This window comes from Vulpes lagopus, chromosome 3 (assembly GCF_018345385.1).
Source record: "Vulpes lagopus strain Blue_001 chromosome 3, ASM1834538v1, whole genome shotgun sequence".
Lineage (NCBI taxonomy): Eukaryota > Metazoa > Chordata > Mammalia > Carnivora > Canidae > Vulpes > Vulpes lagopus.
Genome location: NC_054826.1, coordinates 143,994,214 through 144,012,418, shown reverse-complemented (window position 1 = coordinate 144,012,418; position 18,205 = coordinate 143,994,214). Strand labels below are relative to the sequence as shown.

At 38.4% G+C, this 18,205-nt stretch overlaps 1 protein-coding gene across 1 annotated transcript; it reads right to left on the bottom strand.

Annotated features, from left to right (window-relative positions):
- Positions 1–8,545: 8,545 nt before the first annotated feature.
- Positions 8,546–10,293, bottom strand: LOC121487146 (oligosaccharyltransferase complex subunit OSTC-like). Its single transcript, XM_041748576.1, has 2 exons — positions 10,267–10,293; positions 8,546–9,587 (listed from the first exon to the last, which is right to left on the bottom strand). The coding sequence occupies exons 1-2, from the start codon at positions 10,291–10,293 to the stop codon at positions 9,102–9,104; spliced, it is 513 nt and encodes a 170-aa protein (XP_041604510.1). The 3' UTR covers positions 8,546–9,101.
- Positions 10,294–18,205: the final 7,912 nt, after the last annotated feature.

Below are 18,205 nucleotides of genomic sequence, written 5' to 3'. Positions count from 1 at the left end.
TGCCATTTAGAACTGTAATATGAAATTCATTTAATCTCACAGCCAAAGGAAGGGTGATTTGAAATGATGAAAACCAACTATATGGCTCATGGACTTGAAAAAAACCTAAGAGACCATGATTTCAGAGGAGCTGCAACTCCTTGGAATAGGTTGCAAAAGTTATATATCTATATATAATTAATATACATGTGTATGGCTAAACAAGGTCATAAAAATATTTACTACAGATAAATATGATATGAAAGGACGAATGTGGACATTTAGGCTGTCTTGGTTATCTTATAGACACATTAGTCAAAAGCCAGAAGAGACAATACCTGTAGGTAAAAACGACACTTTCAGGAATAGCAACTGAAATATTCAACTCACAGTCTGACTCATTCATCACATTCAGGGGTCAGCAAACTGTTTTCTGTAAAGGGACAGATAGGAAGTATTTTAGGCTTTGCAGGCTATAGGGTCTCTGTCCTAACTACTCAACTCTGACATTGCAGCCACAGACACTATGTAACTGAATGGCATGACTGTGTTCTAATAAAGTCTTATTTATAAAAACAGGTGGCAGACCAGATATGGTCTGTGGGCCATAGCTTGCTGCCCTGCTGTAAACCATATATCATATCTAAATAACATGACTTTCTCAACTATTCAGAAGCAAGCTTAATCTGATCTCTGTACTAGTTAACAATTTGTGTGCTGTTACACATTGTGTTGTCACATTGCTGTGAACACATGCTGTTCACATATGAAGATAGATAATTATATATACTATATACAATTGATATAAAAAGTTCTAAATGTTTTATATAATTGTGAAAAAGCTTAACACTGTATTGTATTTGTTTTTATGCCCATATTTCAGTTGTTGACAGCTTTTGTCCCTTGACCTGCGGTCAGGTGAAGACCGCAGTGAAAACCCCTCAGAGCAAGGCCAACCAAGCTCCCACCAGAGCAACTTCAGCCAAAGGGGCAGCATCAGCTCCAGGAAAAGTTGTCAGTGCAGCTGTTCAAATCAAGCAGGAGTCCCCGGCCAAGGTAAAGCCACCAGCAAGAACCTCCCAGAGCAATGCTGTCTCAGTGAGGGGCCAGGGCGCCGTGCCAGCTGTGGGGAAGGCAGTGGCCACAGCAGCCCAGGCCCAGCCAGGGCCAGTCAAGAATTTTTTTATTTTTATTTTTTATTTTTTATTATTATTATTTTTTATTTTTATTTTTATTTTTATTTTTATTTATATTTATTTATTTATTTATTTATGATAGTCACAGAGAGAGAGAGGCAAAAAAACAGGCAGAGGGAGAAGCAGGCTCCATGCACCGGGACCCCGACGTGGGATTCGATCCCGGGTCTCCAGGATCGCGCCCTGGGCCAAAGGCAGGCGCCAAACCCCTGCGCCACCCAGGGATCCCTATTATTATTTTTTAATATTAGAAACGATTTATTAGAAAATTCTCGCCCTGAACTGGTGTAGCATGTGATATGGAAACTGCCGTTTACTAAAATTGACTGGAAATACATTCGTTTCCAAAGTGGTCCTTGTACAAAATGTATAAAAAGCAGCTTCTGGGGTGACTTGTGCTCTGCCCCTCAATATCCCAAAACATCCCACCAATAGCTCTGGGTACCCATTTTACAAATGGGGAAGCTGAGGCACCAAGCTGGCTCTTGCACTGTGGTTACACAGTGCAGTGGGGGTTAGAAGCTGCCTTTCTCTGCATGGCCCAGGCTGGAGGTGATGGGGTAGAGGTCCCTTGACAATAAAAAAAAAAAAAATACAGTTAATCTGGTCTTTGAATTGTGAGGTTGAAAGAAGTCACACTACTCAGAATAAGATTTGATGGCTTGAAAACATTAGGAGTTCATTCCTCTCCCAATATTTTTGCTTTGTCATATGTGCAGTTTGGTTTTTTAATCAGTTCTGAACTTTTTTCACCATAATGTAAAATATTTAAGTTGTCAGCAATGAATTTGATTGGAAATTTAAAATTTACATATGTCAAAGACCAAGTGCCAAAAGACAAACTACTAACATATTTAAAATCCAACTAATGATAATAACTAAACCACATGATTCAGAAACAGGCTTAGGTCCATCTTCTTTATTCAATCTAGATGACCGACATTGGTAACTATTATAATTCTGGTATAAAAATATATAAATACAGTTGCTAGCTATTACAGAAAATATTTGAAAGTGAAGCTGTCAACTGTCATTTGGAGGATAGAAGCTTATGTTCAACAGGGAACAATTGTTAAAAAAAATCCTGTCATCTCTTTTTACAAGTACATAATTTATATTGGGGATTTTTTTTTAAACCACTGTAGTCAGAAACATTATTTATATAAATATGCACTTAGTTATACTCTAGAATGTAAAACTGCTTCTTACTGATTGTACTTATCAATTTGACAGCTGTACTGTATTGAAAATGGATTAAAAGAGAGCAGATTAAAATAGATTAAAAGATTGCTCAGTGGTGAGTCTGCTTCTCCCTCTCCTCCTCACTCATGCTCTCTCTCACTCTCTATGTAGCTGTCTTTCTATCAAATAAATAAAATCTTTAAAAAAGAGAGAGAATTTTATGGCAGCAAAATAATCAATGGAATTAAAAAGATTTTAAATCAGCATGTTGTATTTATAAGTTTCAAAACAAAAAATGTAATGATGTCACTCAAGAGGCATATAGAATGTCATTGCATGTTTTGACTGCAATGTTCTCAGTGCTCTGAAAGCAATTCAAGAATTTGAAGTTGAGCAAGATTAGATGTTTACTGATTTTTTTTTTTTTACAGAACATCTTGGTCCAAGGCCAGAAAACTGTTTTCTTTTCTTTTTTTTTTTAAGATTTTATTTATTTATTCATAAGAGAGAGAGAGAGAGAGAGAGAGAGGCAGAGACACAGGCAGAGGGAGAAGCAGGCTCCATGCAGGAAGCCCGATGTGGGACTCGATGTGGGACTCGATCCCGGGTCTCCAGGACCACTCCCTGGGACAAAGGCAGGCACTAAACCACTGAGCCACCCAGGGATCCTCACCACCCAGGGATCCCCTGTTTTCTGAAAAAAAGGAATGAATGTCAATTAATTTTTTACAAACCCAACTTGAAGAGCATTTAATTAATAGCCACATTTGACAGAGTTCAGAGGTGTATAACCTCATAAATCAACTGAGAGCTCACTAAAGCTTGTTGTGAGGTAGAGGCAAAGTACTATAGAATAGTTCCTGACCTAATAAATTCTCAATTTATTTTAGCTATTCATTATGGTCAACATTTATTGTAGTGTACACTATATTATGCGAGAGCGGAACTATGACAGCCTTAAAAGTCAGACTGGCCTGAGTTCACATTGTGATAAAATGGATAAAATGAAATTACTTACGCTCCCTCAGATGGTTTCACTGTGGGCAAAATGGTGATATTCCAGATTCTTTAGAAGAACACTTGCAAAACTGGTCTTAATTTACATTTCTGGTTTCTGCCATTTTTTCATTAAAAAGGCCTTGCGAGAAGTACTCTATCTACAGGCAGAAGTACAGGACTAATTAGATTTGAGAAGAAGTTGATCAGGAGTTTCTCAGACATTTTTCATCTTGAGGGAGGAATGATGTTTTGAATTCCTGATCTGCAATCACGTATATAATGCCATAAAGAAAAGAAAAAGTATATAATGTCATAAAGAAAAGAAAAAAAGAAAGAAGAAAAGAAAAGAAAAGAAAAGAAAAGAAAGAAAAGAAAAGAAAAGAAAAGAAAAGAAAAGAAAAGAAAAGAAAAGAAAAGAAAAAACAAAGTTTCCCCTAAATATTAAAATCAAAATTGGGTAGCCCTGGATGAAGAAAAAAACCCCGAGTTGACAGATGGAGTCACTCTCAGAACAATGGAGAAACTATATAATTTTAAAAAACAAGTTATTCTCAGTCTAAGGAATTAGTGAATACTCTTTTGTGCTTTAGTTAAAAACTGTTACCTACGCAACAGAAATACCTATCTCTAAAACTGTATTAAAAGATTAAAAGTACACTTTGAATGAAATGGTAAAGTTATAATATGAGTGAATATAAAATAATATAAACAACTACAAAACACACTAATTTTTGTTTTGGTTCTTTTTTAAAAACACATTTAGTTTTTTTTTTTTTTTTAAAAAAAACCTATTTCTGTGAAATTACTTTTATGAAAATTTCAGCAAGTATTTCCATAAGATAAATTCACAGGAGTGAAATTGTTGAGTCAAAGAGCTGTCATGATTTCAATAGGCAGATATTGATAAATGAACCTCAGAAAAGCTACACCAATTTACACACCAACCAAATGCAGGTATGCCCTCAGTCCCAAGGCTCTTGCCAACTCAGTCCACCTGCTATTTTCAGTTACGTTCAACCCACAGTGAGAACATATCCTATTAAATGCCTTAGATGCCTTCTTATCTGATCAACCAATAAACGTGCTGTAACGTTCATCCTGTCCAATCCAGGATGAATGGTTCTGTTTTCAGTAAAGAACACCATTCTCCCCACGGATTGTCAACTCCCGGGCTTCTTTCTTCTCTTTCCTCTCAAACTAGAATCCTGAGCTCCTTCAAACCTTCTCCCTTTGTGCAGTGTCTCCCCTAAAAAAAATCTGGTTCCTGGAAAATGCTAGCCCTCTGCTCAGGCTCCCCTCTCCTGCTGGAAAACATCCAACACGCCTGTGCCTGGCCCTGTCCTGGCTTGGAACTTGAGCTGCCCTGAGCACAGCATGCAGTCCTTCTCCCTGTTGCCGGGTCCCTGTCCCACAGCTTTGGGCAGAGGTCTGCAGACAGGAGGCCATCAGAACCACCTGTCAGTCTTCATTTCCTCTGAACTTCTTCCTCACCTGACCCCATGGGCCTCTCTCCCCTGGGCTTCCAGGGCGATGCTCTCTGGGTTAGCTTTCCCGGGTCCGTCCCCGCACATGTGGACCACTCTATGGAACTGACTGGTTGTGGTCGGGCGACAGCCCCCAACCAAAGCACATCCCTAAGGTTCCGAGGGTCACACTCCTAGTGGAATGGGCAAGAGTGCAGATCGGAAGCCCGATCGCTGGGTGTAGCTCAGTTCTACCACTTTTGCACTGGGTGAGGCAATGTCACTGTGCATCTGTCAAAAAACATCCCAGCTGTTTCTGGATGATGTGTGGCCTAAATGGTCTAACCATGGAAAGTGCTCACAATTATCTGGTATATAAGAGGCTCTCAAAAAATGACATTTCTCTTTCCATCGTGTGAAAGTACATCAATAAAACATCCGATTGGAAACCAGGAAGAGGATTCTCACTAGGCATCAAATCTGCTGACCCTTGATCTTGGATTTGCCGGTCACAAAGGAGAAATAAATATCTGTTTTCTAAGAAAAAAAAATTACTATACATGATTGGAAGGCGCAAATAATAGGACAGTGAAATAAGCACAGATATAGGAAGCAGTGGGGTTCAAATCTTGACTGAACAATTTACTAGGGGCATGATATGGGGCATATTATGATTCGGATCTTGGCCTGCTGGATTGTGTGCTTAATGAAGCTAATTCCATCTTTTTCATATCACAGAGTTGTTATATGAACTAAAATAAACAGAATTAAGTGCCTAATGCAATGCCCAGGATAAAGCAAGTGGAAAGTTGCTGTTTTTTTGTCATCCTTTCTAGCCTCTGTGATTATTGATACTATCAGTAGAAAATAAGCAGATCAAACTTAACATATAGGGTTCTACTTTCAAATATATATTAGAATTTAGCTCTACTACTGTACTACTGTATAAAACTGTGGTTAACAGTGGAGACATTTCCATCGTATCTATGAATTCCTGCAACTAAAAAAAATTATCATACAGAGAAGAAGAGTGAATAACATGGTACATTTAAAAGAATAGAAAAATATATGTGTGTGTACATAATGAGCTAGACAGACCACGGCCAAAAACATTTAGGGGAAAAAAAAAACCCTATAAATTTCAGAAGTCTAGTTTGACCCATTTTGAGCAGTTAGACCAACGTACTTAACTATGGAACCAGAAGATCTTAAGAATTTTCACTTTACACAACACATACGTGAGTTGGCGTTGATTCATGGCACAATTTCCAGTCTGTTATTTTCGTGCTGTGCCAGTACATATTAGATAAATTAGTATTACTGGCCATTCTAATACTTGTAACAATTGATTAATAGACTGTTAACCCATATTTGTCCACACCATTGGGCTGTAGTTAAGTAATTATGATGCCTTTTGTATACATTCAACAAACTGGCTATTGTTCAAATTATCTGCTTTTTGGAAAAATACAAGTCATACTATTTTAGTTTCAAGATAAACATTTGCTTCTATTCTCAAACTTTGTATACAGGAAAATTCCTCTATCATTCCTGGGGGGCGGGGAAATGGTATTTAATTAGATTTTGCTTTTCCAAATGTAAAAATAGAACTCCCTGAGGGCCAGCCGGCTTCTGATGGTATTAGGTTGTAAGCTCCACAAGGACAGGAAGTATTTTTTAACTTCTGTTTTGTCTGTATTATCTAGCATAGAGGATGGCACATGGTAAATTGTTGAATTGAGTTACAAAGAAGTATATACAATGGAACCTAAAGTTGTCTAAAATAGACAAAAACCACCTTCCCTCCAGAAGTGTGGACATTTCCACCTGGGTGTGGTTCAGGAACTCAAGCATGGGAGGATGGTGTACATTTCTTGCTTTGTCATTCCAATTCTGCTCTTGATCTAGGAAATATTCCTGGAGTGGTACTTACGGCCTCTGATCTTCCCCTTTGTTAGTCGTATGTGGCCTAGAAAAGCTCTTCAAAAATCCCATGATAAAAACAAAGGCAAAGTAGACTATGGGGGTGCCGATATAAATGGATTACCGACAAAAGGACCAACAGAGAAATCTCTGGTAAGAGACTCAAGTGAGGGGCACCTGGGTGGCTCAGTGGTTGAGCGTCTGCCTTTGGCTCAGGGCATGATTCCAGGGTCCTGGGATCAAGTCCTGCATCAGGGTCCCCACAGGGAGCCTGCTTCTCCCTCTGCCTGTGTCTCTGCCTCTCTCTGTGTCTCTCATAAATAAATAAAATCTTAAAAAAAAAAACAACTCAAGTGATTGTTCAAAAGGGTCTCACTGTTCTAAAAATGGACCTGATAACATGAAGCACCTTGGTTGTAATGGTCTCTGACCTTTTTTTCTGAGACGAGAGTTTGGGGTAGATAGCTATGTACCTGGTACTAATCAGGAAGTACATGATATTTATATCTAAAATGTGTTTAGTTATATTTAATGATCTCATTCCTGAGTTCCTTTTTCGTTAAAGTAGCTTTCATTTCTATTATTGCAGTTATGAATTAAAAAAAAAAGGTTTATGCCAGTAGACGCTGCTATTAAATCAGTACCCCCAAATCCTTGGGCCTCTAGCTTTTGTTCAGACTCTGAATTTGGGCAGAGTACAATGTTACTGTGAAGCAGTGCAGTGAAACTGCAGTGAAAGGAAAGTGGGTTTTGGGGAGATGATAAGCCTTGAGACATAAAGATTTAATTACTGTCCAATACAATGTAGAAGCTTACTTATGAGAGTAGTAATTACTGTTTATTGCTCTGAGGAAAATAAAAAGACAAGGGCAAGAGGAAACTCCTTTGAAAAGTGGAATACCTTTTACAGAGATACCTGATGTACATTATGAAATTCTAAAAATAAAGTAAAATATACAAAAATCTATGAAGACAGCAACAGCAACATCACATTCACGTTACCAAGAAGATGGGAGAACGGGAACCGGGAATAAAGATCTCTGGCAGGGAGCTGAGCGCACAGGACACAAGCTCTGTCGGCAAAGGACGCTGGGTGGGCATCAGAGAGGCCAGACTAGGGAATGAGGTTTATTGGCTCCCTGCTGGTAGTACAAGCAGAGCCAAACCTATCTAGGTGGAAGATTCCACTTACCTCAAGGCCTTAATGAGCTGAGGGCTGAGACTTAGAAAAGGTTTTCACAGATGATTTATTTTTTAAAAAAACATTTTACTTATTCATTCATGAGAGACACACAGAATGAGGCAGAGACACAGACAGAGGGAAAAGCACACTCCCTGTGGGAAACCTGATGTGGGACCCCGGGATCATGACTTGAGCCAAAGGCAGATGATCAACCACTGAGCTCCCAGGCATCCTTTTACAGATGATTTAAAATGACATCTTTCTGGGATGTGGCTGAGCGGTTTAGTGCCTGCCTTTGGCCCAGGGTGTGATCCTGGAGACCCTGGATTGAGTCCCACGCCGGGCTCCCCGCATGGAGCCTGCTTCTCCCTCTGCCTGGGTCTCTGCCTCTCTCTCTGTGTGTGTCTCTCATGACATAAATAAAATCTCTAAAAATAATAATAATAAAAAAAATGATATCTTTCCCCAAAAAAGATTCCTCTTCAAAATATGCTGAAGAGGCAGGTGGTCATCTAGTTTTTGCTTTGGCCGTGTTCTCAGTGACTGAGAAATCATGGGGTCCCATGTTCCATTGTTCCATTTAGAACTATTCTGACTGTAAAGTGGCTTCCTTGTATTTCTTTTTTTTTTTAATTAGAAAAATTATTTATTTCTGCTCCTTTCATACATCTTATTGTGCAGAAACAGTCTCACACATATCTGAATAATGTACTGTCACACTGTTTAAAGGCAAAGCACCATAGGTAAAGCTGATCAGAGTTCTCAGCTTATGGGATCTCGCTTCCTGATTTTACATTAATTTTTGAAAGTCAGAAATGTCATCTTCACAAAATGTTAAGGGGGCTGTAAGAAATAATCACTTTATTCAATATTATAGTTGTGGAAATGGGAGTATATTTTCTTTAAGAAATGAAAAACTAAGAAGAACATGCCACTAAACATCATTGGTGTGTCAGTACAGGCCAGCAGGAGAAATACTGTGAGAAATTTGTCTCTTTGATACCAAGAAGACATTCTAGTTCAAGCTTTAATATGATTCCTATTTCTCACGAGATGCTTCTTTTCTGCTGCTTCACTCTTTTTCCATATTTCACATCAGAGGATTGGTACAGCCTTTAAAACTTCATTAACAGGAGCAAATCCAATATCCACGGATTTCTTGTCAAAAGGCATTTTTTAACCCATCAGGTAGCCCGGCAGTTTCATTCTCATGAATACTCTAGCCATGAAAAAACTCAATAGGACACAGACGAATCCAATGAATAGAAGAAGAAATCTATTGAGTTTTGGAATGTTTGGTGCATTCGATCGGTCCAGGATTATGAAACCTAAACCTCCCATTGTAAACAGGAAGCTGGATGCAAGTCCTTCCATAATATACTGTCCATTTACTCTGTAGGCCAAGAAAGCTACTGGTCTCTGATGTCCATGTTCATCAGTCATAGAACCAACACTTGGAGGTTCAACAATAACATCATAAATTATTCCTCCGGTGATGAGGAAGTAAGACACCAGCACCAGAGCGTACACCGTCATGGCCGACGGCATGTGCACCCAGGGCGGCTTCTTCAGCTTCAGGTTGGGGCATTCGAGCACTAAGAACGGGACGTTGGTGGCGGCAGGGGTTTGCTTCCTTGTATTTCTGAGCAGCAACCTGGCTGCCTAGGAATCCCAGCCTTTGGTCACACTTGTCCCTGAAGGAGCAGATGAGCACTGGCACTTTGATCCCGCCCGAGTCCAGTATGTGAGGATGACTGTCACGTCTCCAAGTTTTCTCGTTCCCAGGCCAGGCCTCCCCAGATCTTCTAGTGCATCCCAAGTGTTCCACCCCCACTGCCAAGAGGTGTTAGGTCTGAAATGTTTTAAAACTATACATTTAATTATTACATACCATACTTCTGGTATTATCTGGGCAGTGATGACTTCAATGGCTAACATTGGGGAAACCCTGAACAGCTCTGTGCACATTATTTAGCCTTTTCAGATAATAGCTTACCCTAAAAAAGATTACAGGCTTTAAAAAATTCCCTTTGAAATTAAATTTAGCTTAAACAAAGGGAAGTAGTGAGGAAAGAAAGGACTTATTCAACGAGTAACTAAAAGAATTTGCAACTAACACAACCCACACAACTCCTCAGGCTAGATTTTTGTCTCTATCACATGAAGTTTTTGCAGAATCCTAAATAATTTAGGGCTTACTCTAGAATGGGCCCTAATTTCTGGTGATAGCTAGAGCCATTTTGTTTTTTACGAAGCTAATTATAAATATTCAGTTAAATATTTAGGCCCACGATTCCAGAGAGAAAATCCAGAAGAATTTCCCAACCTTGTCCCCACTCACCCCCTCAGCTTCAGTCTCAGCCCACATTGATAATCTATCAATTGTGATAGTCCAAAAAAAAAAAAAAAAAAAGACCTCAAGCAGCACTAGGTTTACAATAGAACTCAAAGCAGTTGCTGACAATCAGCCTATAAACCCAGTGCTGCATATTAAGATTTTTCTAAGTTTAAATTCAAGGGATGGATGGATTGATTGATGAGAAAAAGAGAACGGGGTGGGGGGAAGCAGAGGGAAAATCCTAAGCAGGCTACAGCCCAGTGCGGAGCCCCACGTGGGGCTCGATCTCACAACTCTGAGATTATGACCTGAGCCGAAAATAAGAGTCGGACACTCAACCAACCGAGTCACCCAGGCATTCCTCAAATTTTTTCCAATGTGCATCTATTGAGATAACTATATTTTTATCCTTTTATAAAAATTAACATGGCAAATTACATTGATTTCTCAAATGTCAAATCATATTTGCATAAATGGAGAATTAGCCTCACTTTGTAGTGATGCGTTATCTTTTGTATATATTGAAAATCCCCTTCCTATATATTGTGATGTTCTTGTCAGGTTTTTGGTATCAAGGTTAGGGTGGACTTAGTTTAGCAGTATTTTATTTTTTAATTTACTGGAAGCATTTGTGTAAAATTGAGGTAATTTCTTCCTTAACTGTTTGAAAGAATTTACTGGAAAGTTCTATATTTTCTTTGTGGAAGGGCTTTTAGCAATTGATTCAACTTCTACTCACAGAAGAAACTCTTCAGATTTTCCATTTATTTTGTCGGTTTAATTTTTTGAGGAATTTGTCCTTATTCAAATTTTCGAATTGATGTTAAGTGTTTATCGTCACATCTTTTCACTATTTGTAGAGTCTCCAATGATACTATATTTTTCATTCCTGGTGTTACTTTTTTTATTGCTGTCTTACTGGAGGTAAGTCAATTTTCTTAAACTTTTCAGAGAACCAGCATTTAGCTTTATTGTTTTTCTTTAGCTTCGTTTTCTATTTCTCTGATTTCTAAACTTCATTGTTTCCTTCTTTCTACATTGTTTTACTCTTCTTGCTTCTCGAAATGAAGTGTAAATGATTTCAACCTTTCAACTCCTATAGTAAATGTAGTCAGGGCTGTACATTTCCCTTTGAGCATTGCGTCAGCCCATTTCTAATATGGCACATCTTCAATATCAGTCACCTTAAAATGTTTTCCAATGCCTATTTCTTCTTCAACCATGGATTGTTTAGAAGTGTGCTCTGTTTAATTTGAAGGCATTTGAGGATTTTTCTAGTGATCTGTTGTTACTGATTTCTAGCATGATTTCTCTGAAGTCAGTGCATATTTTGAATTATTTCCATCCTCTGAAATGCTTTGGGGCCTTCTTTATGGTCCGCTTATTGTCAGTTTTGGTAAATTTTAAATACGGGCTCACGTGAAATATGAATTGTCATTGTTGATGGTATTCATATCAGCTAGGTCGAATTTGTTAACTGTATCCCACAGATCCATATTTTTACTACTTTCGTCTGTTCAGAGGTATGTTAAAGCAACCCTCAAGGACTGTGGATTGTCCTTTTCCCTTTTGTCTAGTTTTACCTCATACATTTTTTTTTAAATTTTTTATTTATTTATGATAGTCACAGAGAGAGAGAGAGAGGCAGAGACACAGGCGGAGGGAGAAGCAGGCTCCATGCACCGGGAGCCCGATGTGGGATTCGATCCCGGGTCTCCAGGATCGCGCCCTGGGCCAAAGGCAGGCGCCAAACCACTGCGCCACCCAGGGATCCCCACCTCATACATTTGAGACAATGTTATCATAATTGTGAAATCTTCTTTGTAAAGTGACTTGCCATCTCAGAATACCCTTCATCTTCAGTAATGCTTCCTGACTTCGGTTGGTTTCACCTGACATTAGTCTAGCTATGCCAGTTTTTTCATTAGCAGTTGCCTGTTTTATCTTTTGCCATCCTTTTACTTTCTGTGCACCTGTACTTCGGATGTGCCTCTTGCAGATCAGGTGTACATGGGCTTTGTTCGCTTTCCCAGTCGGACATTAGCTTATTACTTGAAGTAGTTGATCCATTTTCATTTAATGTAGTCACTGACTTCGGTGATTTGGTATCTACCATCCTACTACTTGTTTTCTATTTGACCCATTGTTTCATTTACCTCTTTTAATTCTATCCTATCTTCTTTTGGATTACCCAACTATTTCATTTTGTTCTCCTTTTACTCTTTTTGATATTACAACACATATCTGGGTTACATTTAATACAAATTATTGTATTTACCCCTTCCTTGATAATACTAGAACTTTGTAATTCCGTATTTTTCACCTTTTCCACTATTGTTATCATGTATTCTAATGCTACATGAATTTTTTCTTTTTAAGATTTTACGAGAGAGAGAGAGAGAGAGAGAGAACACAAATGGGGGTGGGGGGAGCAGAGGGAGAAGCAGACTCCCGGCCGAGAGGGAGCTCTTGGGATGTGACCTGAGCCAAAGCAGCTGCTTAACCAACTGAGCCAGCCAGGTGCCCCTCTGCATAAATTTTAAACTTCACATTACTAGTATTGTTTTGTGACAATCAATATTCATTTATATTCACTTTTTGTAAAGGTCTTCATTCTTTCCATTTGTTTCTATTTGGGATCTCTTTCCTTCTGACTAAAGACCTCTCTACAGAAGTTCGATTAATGCAGTCCTACTAGTAACTGATTCTTTTTTTGTCAAAACTACCTCCATTTTTAATTTATATTTATAGAGGGTATTTTTACTCTACATAGAACTTTGGGTTGACCTCCCCCCCCCCCCCCCACCGGAACTTTAAAGAGGTCTTTAATGATGTCTCTAATGAGGAAATGTTTCCTTGCTTACATTGGTAACAGTGGCAAAATGAAAATACTAGAATTGCTTAATGCAGTGATTTCAGGATTTGCAGCACCCAGAAACATCTCCTTCACTTTAAATTCAAGGTCAGAGAATTATGATCAGAGCTTGAAGACTTTACAGACCATCTAGCCCAACTTTCTCCCTTAATAATAACAATCCTTGTAGGAGGCTAGTTTCTGCTTTAAACACTTTCCCAGTTTGAGGAATTCACCGAATCACAAGATCATGCATTCCATTTATAAACAGTTTTAATCATAAATGGTTTCCTTAGAGAGTACTGAAACAAAATCTGCTTGTTTTACTCTCAGTCATGGGACCTCATTCTGCCTAACAGAGCAAGTAAAATGTTTTTAACTTCAACCCTTTGTTTTCACTTCTATCTGAAAAGAACTATTATGTCCCTGGCTTCCAGGTGAAGCATCACTTTCTCTACCCTGCCAACTCCACCCTCAACCTTCACCAACTCCACATCACAATGGGTCACTAATCCCTGTCAATTATGTGCCTAAAAATAAATCAGAATTAGGTCAGCGGCTTGATTTAGGGCCTATTTCTCACCTGGATTGCTGACTCTCCCTGATTACCAAGCTGGGAGATCTCACGCAAACCATAGTCTACATATGCTTAGATTCCTCAATAGTTCTCCATTACAGCACCGTTTTCCAAGCTATTCTTTTGGAATTGAGTGTGTGTGTGTGGGGGGGGGGGGGGGGGGGGGCGGGTAGAATTGTTTATTCCATCAACTGCTCTATTATGCTCTCATTATCAGCAAAGTTTAAACTACAAAACTCACTGCAACCCAGAAAAACCTTAGCAATGTTAGTCGCAATGGTTTTAATGAAATGAATAAAGTTTAATGCACACATACACTAAGAATGACCTTAGAGTTGGAATATAACCCAGAACTTCAGTATCCTAGCAACTAGTAAGAAAAACTATAGCCTGAAAATATATTATTTATCACAGCCTCTGGCCTAAAAAATGAAAATAAAATAATTTAGAAATGACAGAACTTATAATAAAAATACCTGGGTTCAAGTCTTAGCACCCTTTCTTATTAGCTCTGTAACATACAGTAAGTCATTTAATCTCTTTGAAGTCTATTTGCTTATCTGAAAAAGGCAGTTAGGAATACTCACCTTGGCAATTTATTGCAGGGATATTTTATAGTAGTTAAAAAAAAGGAAAAATATGTTTGCAGCTACATTTACATGGATTAATCTTAAAAAGATGATGAATGTAAGAAGCAAGCCACAAAGGAATCAACGATGCCACTTATAAAAGGTTAAAGAGACAGTCAAAATTAAATAATACAGACAGCAAATTTTTTAAGAGCCAGGAAATGATGAATATACAATTCAAGAGAGCGGTGCCTGGGGGGCTCATTCAGTAAAGCACGAGACTTCAGCCCAGGTCATGATCTTGGGGACCAGGGATTAAGCCCTCTCTTGGGCTCCCTGCTCAGCTAGGAGTCTGCTTGTCCCTCTGCCCCTTTCCCTGCTTGTGCTTGCTAATAAATAAATAAAATACTTGAAAAGAAAACCTTAAAAGAAAAAAAATTCAAGACAGAGATTACACCAGGGTGTGTGTGTGTGTTGGAGAAGGGGGAGAGGCAGTCATGTGATTAGAGAGGTGTGCTCTGGTGGCTCCTTAACATTCTGTGATGGGTTAGGGGTTAACGAGAGTTCATTTTATAGTCATCCTTTAAATAATACACATATATTTGAACACTTCTCCATTTATGATCCTATTTATTTTAGATTTTATCAGAGAGAAAGCATGAACAGTGGGAGCAGCAGAGAGGGAGAAGCAGGCTCGATCCCAAGACCCTGAGATCACGACCTGAGCCAAAGGTAGATACTTAACCATCCCAGGGCCCCTATGATCCAATTTAAAACAAAAAAATCATTAAAACTGCCAGTGAATCTGAGTTAAATATGTATCTGCACTCGTAGGTGGAGATTCATAGGTTCACTGCTTTGTCCTGTACTGGATCACAGCGCAGTCTGATTTCACTGGCAACTCAATAGATGAACTCTTAGAACTTTGAAGAAAATAGCTGGATGCAGAGAAGTTTTTCATTCATTGGAAGTGGATCTCAAAAAAGCAAATTTCTGGTGTAAAATGAAATGAGATACAGATCATTAATTTAGCAGGAAGCAATTACAATACGCCAGGCTCTGCGCTTCTAATGTAAATAAGATCTTACCATACTTGACCCACGTCCTGAGTTTTATCCCAGGGCCACATTCACTTACTGGTCAGCACTCCCTAGACAATGAAAAGGCCCCCTGGTCTATTCACATTTGTAACTCAAAAACATGGACAAAACAATCTCGTCCACTCTGTTCTCTGAGAAGTATGTTAGGGTAATTAAACTGATTGTAAAGACATTAAAAAAAAACATGTAATATGGTTTAGTTATTACAGGAAGCATTAATGTCTAAAAATTACTTGTATTAGAGCTGAGACAAAAACGAGACATTAAAATAATTTACAACTTTCTACAAGTTTAATAAATATATTCATTTATGTTTAAACATTTCTGACAAATATGTATTACCATTCATTTGCAAACTTTTCCTAGTGAATTTAATAAACAAATATTTAATAGTTGCTCATTATCGAAAGATCATGAATGTCCCTTCCCTCCTTTCTGGTTGGGTTGGAGGATTCAGTCAGATGACCACGGCCCAGGATAGAATGGTGGGGTCAGGACTGACATCACTAGGGTCAAAGTGCAGCTGGCCTGGTCCTTGTTGTGGTTGAGGCTAGGGTTTCAACTGGCATATTAGGGAGTAGTGTTGTCAGCGCAGTGCAGTGGTGGACTTATTTGACATATTTGGAGCTAGGTGGGCCAATGCAGCTGCTGGCATTATCAGGAAGTTGGAATATAGAGAGAGTAAGCAAATAATATATTTAGAGTTATGGGAGCCAGATTTCTCACTATGAGAGAAAGGAATTACAAATATGTAAAGGGAAATACTAAATTAAACCCTGAAGTATTAAATTAAGATTGAAGGTATCAATATGAACCCAAAGTTTCCAACACATATGTATATACAGAAATACATATAGCTGTATGTATGTGTGTGTACACATATGTATTTTTTTTAAAGATTTTATTGATTTATGCATGAGAGACATAGAGGCAGAGATACTGGCAGAGGGAGAAGCAGGGTCCTTGCAGGGAGCCCGACACGGGACTCTATCCTGTGTCTCCGAGATCACACCCTGGGTCGAAGGTGGCGCCAAACCGCTGAGCCACCGGGCTGCCCACATATATATATATTTTTAAAGATTTTATTTGAGAGAGAGAGGTAGGGATCAGAGAGCAAGCTTGAACAAGAAGGAGGGGCAGAGGGAGAAGCAGACTCCCCACGGAGCAGTGAGTCTGATGTGGGGGTTGATCCCAGGACCCTGGGATCATGACCTGAGCTAAAGACAGATGCTTAACCATCTGAGCCACCCAGGTGTCCCCAGACATGTATTTCTTTGATCTGCCCACCAATAAGGCTTTATTCAATGACTTATTCAAGTCAATCAATGACTTTTCAGTAGCAATGAGCACTTCTCATGTTGGTTTCCATATACTATTTTCCATTTAAAGGAGCTAAGGATCCTTGGGAAAAGTACAAGGTAAGTTTGGGATACGTTATGCCAAAAAATAAGGAAGAGCTCAAAATATCAAAAGGACATAGAAGCAAGCTTGAATAGAGACTCCCATAGACCAAATGTGGGAAAAGTTCAATATCAAAATACATGACAGACATATTTTACAACTTACTGAATATAGTAGGAATCCATTAGTCCACACTGACATAAATGAATCAACAAATGAATGAAGGGACTGCTCTTCTTCACAGAGTATCAACCAAAGCATTAGCAATGATGAACTCACCATTTGGCAACCAGAATAGTGATAACTGATTCAGGTAACAGGTGTCAATGGACTCAAAGTTAAATGGTGACAATTTGATGAGAAATACAACATTTACATAGTCTCAAAGACTCTCCTCACAAAGTTTTTATTAATTTTAAAATAGTGAAAACTGATACTATCCTAACCAAGTGATCAATGTTAATATCACCAGGAATGGGACAATGTGACATTGTGTATCTCTAGGTATGATACAGTGAGAATAGAACATCATTCCTGACAAAAATATATATCCTGAATCTAATCAGAAGGAACTCTAATCATTTTATTTAATCATTAGATAAACCCTGAGGGACATGCTACAAGTACCTGCCCTACAGTCTTAAAAAAATCAAGGTCATGAAAGAAAAGACTGAAAGAGTGTTCCAGATCAAAGAAGACAACTTTTGATCTTGCATAGCGATGCTGGAGCAGAGAAAAGTACTGGGGCAATCAGCAAATCTGAATGCTCTCTGTGGATTAGATGTCCCACGTCAATGCTAATCTCCTGGTTTTTATCGTCACACTGTGACGACTGTGGTTATGTAGGAGTGGTTCTTTGTTTTAAGGAAATATCATTGAAGTATTTTTAGGGGTAACAGGGAATCATGTCTGCAATTTACTTTCAAATGGTTCAAAACTGGTTCAATATTGGATAAGACTACACTAAATTGAAAAAAAAATGGAAGGTAAATGAAGATCTTTACAATATTGAGCCTTCCAATCCATACTTTTCATAGAACATTCATTTTTTTCCAAAATCTCCTTAAATACTTCTTGATATAGTCTAAAATTGCCTAATATTGATAGTCTAATATTGAGATCTTTCTAAAAACTTTTATTTTCCTATATATCATCAATGATGATATATAGGAATACAACTTTTGCATATTGTGAATGTGGCAACTTTCCTAAGCTCCAGATATTACTGAATTGTCTACATATATAATCACATCAAAACAATTTCCTGCCTCTAGGAAAGAAAAACCCAGAGAATTATATTGACAATAACTTGCCATAAAAATATACATGGCTGCCATTTAAAGAGATTTTTATAGTTGTACAAATACTGTAAGTAATAATACAAGGTTAGCTGGGCCTAATGTAACTATAGTATCATCTTTAAATTAAATCACCCAAGGAA

Coding starts and splice junctions, on each gene's coding strand:
- LOC121487146 (XM_041748576.1), bottom strand. CDS start 10,293: ATGTGGGCTGAGACTGAAGCTGAGGGG. Junction 9,588..10,266: donor CTGAGACTGAAGCTGAGGGG/GTGAGTGGGGAC, acceptor TGGGATTCCTAG/GCAGCCAGGTTGCTGCTCAG.